We start from the raw sequence: 4,769 nt of genomic DNA, 5'->3' as shown, positions 1-4,769 counted from the left end.
CCTCGAGTTTATCTTTCTTTATAGTTGAGTAATATTCCATTATATAAAAGTACCGTAATTCCCTGGCTCTTCTGTTTGCTCTTCCTGCTTCCAGGTTGCCATGACTTGAGCAGCTTTCCCCACACAGGCCCTTCCACCTGCCAACCATGCACTGAAACCTTTAAAACTCTGAGCCAAAATAAACTTCTCATCCTTTAAAGTGTGGGTGTCAGGTATTGTGTCTCAGCAATGAGGAAAGCGACTAAGACAGATTTTCTGCATTAAAAGTGTTAAATCCTTGCTTACCTACTCCTCAGATGTATAAAATATTAGGCAAGTTATTCAACCTATGTGACTCAGCTCCACATATAAAGTTAAAACAGTAATCTCTACCTCAGAGGATTGTTTGAGGATTAAATGAATTGATACACATGAAATGTTTAAAACAGTATCTGGCATAAATACTCAATAAATACTTGTATTTTTATTTGCATTGTATTACCAATGACCTCTCTTTTTAGAAAAGAAAGACTTTTACTCAAATGCATGAGTTAATTCCCAGAGGGTGACAAAGGCTATGGACTGGCATCCTCTGAGTTATTTCAGTCATACAGGATAGCCAACTAAAGACAGCCATTAATAGTGTCTTATTTTTTGTGGTACAGGGAATTACACCCAGGACTTCACACTGAGCTAAACCTCCAGCTCTTTGTTTCAAAATTTTCATTTTGAGACAGGGTCTCACTAGGGCACTAAGTTGCCTAGGCTGGACTCAAACTTGCGATCCTCCTGCATCACGCACCCAGAGTGCTGGGATTACAGGTATGTGCTATTACTCCTGGCTATGAACAGCTTTTTTAAGAGTGGTGCACTGCAAGGGAGATCAGTACTTGAATTATCAGCGAGGACAGATTCACCAAACTATGCTATTTTTAGTGTATTACATGGCACCCAAACAAGCTTACCTCTTCATCCAGACTCCTGCCCCAAGGTTGTTGGTTCTGCCCAGCCTCCTTTGCCAGTTCTGTTGAGGGGTCCTGCTTCTCAGTGTTCCCTTCCAGCCCTGCAGTACTGGCAGGCTTCTCACTAGGCTGCTCTTGAGCTTGGCGCTCTGCCCTCGAACGGCTAAAAGTCTTTTCAGCTTCTTGAAGGTCTGTTAGGGTAACACCCTGGAAAGATATCACAAGATGAGGGCAACTGCATACTAGCATGGAATACCTCTTGAGGCATGAGTAGGGAAACTCCCAAAAAGATTGGATAAAATTACCCAATCCCAAATTAAGCTCTAAAAATGCACAATGAGGCATTTTAAGCCACACATGCTTAAAATAACCACTTCAGTGTGCAAAAAACCCAGGCCTGGGTCTAGGTACATCTCCAATGTAATGCTTTAGCTTTCCCAATTTGATGTCCAGAAAATAGGTCATCACTGTTGTCTGCCTGTTACAGATGTACTTTTTCAACACCAAATGTTCTCAATGTCTTTATTTGAACACTCCCTACCCTTCCAAGATCAAACAGTTAAAAAGAGATTCTCTGCACAGCAAATAATGGAAAATCTTCATTTTATTCATAGAAAGTAAACAACTCAAGAAAGTAAAAATTTATAGCTAGGCTAGAACGACAAACAAAGAAGACCCCCTCAAAAATGCTAGATTAGCTTTTCTCTAACATTTTCCCCAACTAACTCCAGGGATGATACAGAGATGTTCCAACAACTACCTCTCCCTCTGGGTCATAGAAGCAGCAGGTCAGGATAAAAACAAATGATAAGCCACTTGCAGCAGGGAATAAAAGAGTCAGGTAGAGAATGAAACGATTCCAACTCATGAAGTTACATGCTCAAGACCTCGGGGCAGTTAAGTCCCAGAGCTGAAGGTAGTTTATATGGGTACCGTATCTATATCTTACTTTAAAAAAAGAAACTATTCTTTATTCTCTTAATAAAAATTGTGTGTCATGAGCTTTTTAACCTAGAGAAAATGACACAGGAAAACAGATAAGGGAGTTGTGGACAGAAAACATAGTGGGCTGGTAAATGGTTACAGCTAGCCTCTCCAAGATTTGGAATCTACACACTGGAAAATAGCAACTTGGGGAAGAAAAATAAAAGAGAATTAAAAAAAAAGAGAGAGAAAGAGAAAAGTAGTAGATTTCTAGGAGCCAAGAAGGATCTGACAGGAAATTAAAAGCTATAGAGAAATTGAAGAGAGACAACACAGTACAGAGAAAGGAAGAAACAGTCACTATTTTCTCCCTGGCTTCCAGCTTGCAGGGGAAGGAAAACCAAACCTACAGAGACAAAGTGAATGCTGGGGCTCCAGGGGAGCCCAGGAAAAATGAGATGTTGGAATGGACCTCTGGTTGCTTCGATTTGCAGGGACAGCACAGGATTCTGCTCCACTAGGAGTCCTTTGACAGGCAACAGCTGGAGATTCACACTAATCTAAGTGCCACTATATCCCTGGAGAGTGCTTGGTCAGTCATCATTCCAGGAAAGAGTGGAGTGTTTGAACCTGGACTCAGAGAGGTCACAGGGCCGCTTTACTCCAAGGTTCCCAGTGTTGCCCTCCCAGTGGCCGGTTGTGAGACAGATATGGGAGACAGCCTCAGCCAGAGAGCAGACTGGAAAGAGACCCCCTGGGGAGTTTGCACTAAAAGACAGGAGCCCCACTCCCATAGCCAGAGGCTACGCTTAGACTGGGTTGCTCTGGATTGGAAAGACTGCATTGGAGCTCTCATCCTACACCTACTTCCTGCAGGTTCCTGCATCCAGAATGGATCTGAAGTCTCATTGCTTTATCTCTCATTGTGAGCAAGGAAGGACACGCTTGACTTGGACACTGTCACAAAATTTTGGTTCTGTAAAGAAATCAATGGATTAAAAAATCATGGAGAAGTGTGTGTATGTCTTTCTTTCCTTTTTTCTTCATTAGTTTATTGGGCTTTGGGAAAAATTGTTTTGTCCTTTTTTTCCTATGTTTTTCTTCTTTTTTCCCTCTATCTTTTTTATTTTTCTTCCTTTAACTTTTCTCTTATTTTTATTCTCTATATAATTTCTTTTTATCCTTTTTTTCTTATGTTTCTCATCAGTTTTTTTCTGTTACTTCACCTAATTCTATAAAGATTCTTCCACTCATCAATAAAATCTTTTGTCCTACTTCTCTTCATACCCTATAGTTTAAGGTTTCAAAGTTTTCTTCTTAAATTTTTGTTTTCTTCTTGCATTCCCTAGTTCCCAACCCTCTTTATCTTTAGTGGTATTACCATAAAGCTTTATTAATCTTTAGATAGTTAATTGGTACAGCTGTCTGTCACATTTAGAATGTAACAGCTATAAGTAATAGTTAGGTTGTCTTAGTGTTTATGTGGATTTCTCCTTTAGGGTAAAGTTGGTACATAATTGGTTCATATGCTGTGGTAATACCTAATTTGTCTTGGGTGATTCTATTGTAGCTGATTTGCTTGATATTATCAGGGTCGCATAACTGTTGCTATTAATGGCTTTTCTCTGTAAACCAATACCCAGATTACTTTTGTGATAATACTAACAATACTACACTAGATTCCCAGAGAACTCAAGTGTTGGGTCATTACATTGAATCCTACTCTTTCAAATTAACCAAGGCATTGGGATCTTGGGGAAGAGGCAAAGAAGTATAGTTAGCTATGCCAAAAGTACATCAATGAAAAGTGACTAAAGAGATCTTTATACTAACAACAAAGCCTTTACTGTGTCCACAAACCTTAGCACAAAACAAGAGAAATAAACATACTGATAACTGACATATACAGAACCCCAGATAGCCATGACCAGAAAAGAACCTCCTCATGCCATTATAATCAAAGTATCAAAAGTCTATCACAGGGACAAAATCTTAAAAGCTTTAGAGAAAAGCAACAAATCACATAAAGATACACCCATTAGAATTATGGCAGACTTCTGGCATAAAGTATTTTGAGCCCTAAAAGGCAGGAACTTCCAACCCCAACTTATTTATCTTGTAAAACTTTCCTTCAAAATTAATGGAGAAATAAAGCATTTCCATGACAAGGAGCACCTCAAGAAATTCATGATCACCAAACCAGCATTAGAAAAAATTCTCAAGGAAAACCCAGAGACAAGCAAGCCAACAATGCTGCCAATACATGAAATAGAACGAACACACCTTGCAGTATAAAACAGCTAGAGGAGAAGTAGAAGAGAGAGAGAGAGAGAGAGAGAGAGAGAAAGAGAAAGAGAAAGAGAAAGAGAGAGAGAGAGAGAGAGAGAGAAAGAGAGAGAAAGAGAGAGAAAGAGAGAGACAGAGAGAGAAAGAGAGAGAGAGAAAGAGAGAGAGAGGGAGAAGGGAAATCAGCAACAGGCAAACAAAGCAATGACAGGAATCAGTCATTACCTTTCAGTAATAACTCTCAATGTGAATGGTATCAATTCCCCAACCAAAAGACATAGATTGGTAGAATGGACCATGAAACAAAATTCCATAATAAGCAGTATATAAGAAACATTTAATTCAAAAACAAATCCACAGATTAAAAATCAAAGGATAGAAAACAATATTCCAGGCAATAGGAACCCAGAAAAAAGCAAGAGCAACTACCCTAATTTCAGACAAAGTACATTTCAAGCCAAAGCTGACCAGAAGAGACAAACAGGGTCACATACTGGTTAAGAGATAAATTCAACACGGAGAGATAACAATTATGAACATATATACACCAAACACTGGTGCACCCAACTTCATAAAATGAACACTGATGAATATGAAAAAATCAGATAACCACCAATA

The 4,769-nt window shown here is 39.1% G+C and overlaps 1 protein-coding gene across 12 annotated transcripts in view; it reads right to left on the bottom strand.

Annotated features, from left to right (window-relative positions):
- Positions 1 to 4,769, bottom strand: part of Ppp1r12b (protein phosphatase 1, regulatory subunit 12B) — a 231,207-nt gene that overhangs the window by 90,737 nt on the left and 135,701 nt on the right. For all 12 annotated transcript variants that reach the window (XR_259520.2, XR_001236901.1, XR_001236900.1 and 9 more), the window contains one exon: positions 945 to 1,148. Coding sequence is in view for 8 of the 12 variants with exons in the window: in XM_013522389.1 (XP_013377843.1) it covers positions 945 to 1,148 (204 nt within the window). In the remaining 4 variants the exon portion in view is untranslated. The remainder of the gene's footprint in view (positions 1 to 944; positions 1,149 to 4,769) is intronic.

This window comes from Chinchilla lanigera, unplaced genomic scaffold (genome assembly GCF_000276665.1).
Source record: "Chinchilla lanigera isolate Chin_1 unplaced genomic scaffold, ChiLan1.0 scaffold00005, whole genome shotgun sequence".
Taxonomy (NCBI): domain Eukaryota; kingdom Metazoa; phylum Chordata; class Mammalia; order Rodentia; family Chinchillidae; genus Chinchilla; species Chinchilla lanigera.
Note: the sequence above shows the minus strand (reverse complement) of the source record. Positions and strands in the feature narration are given on the sequence as shown.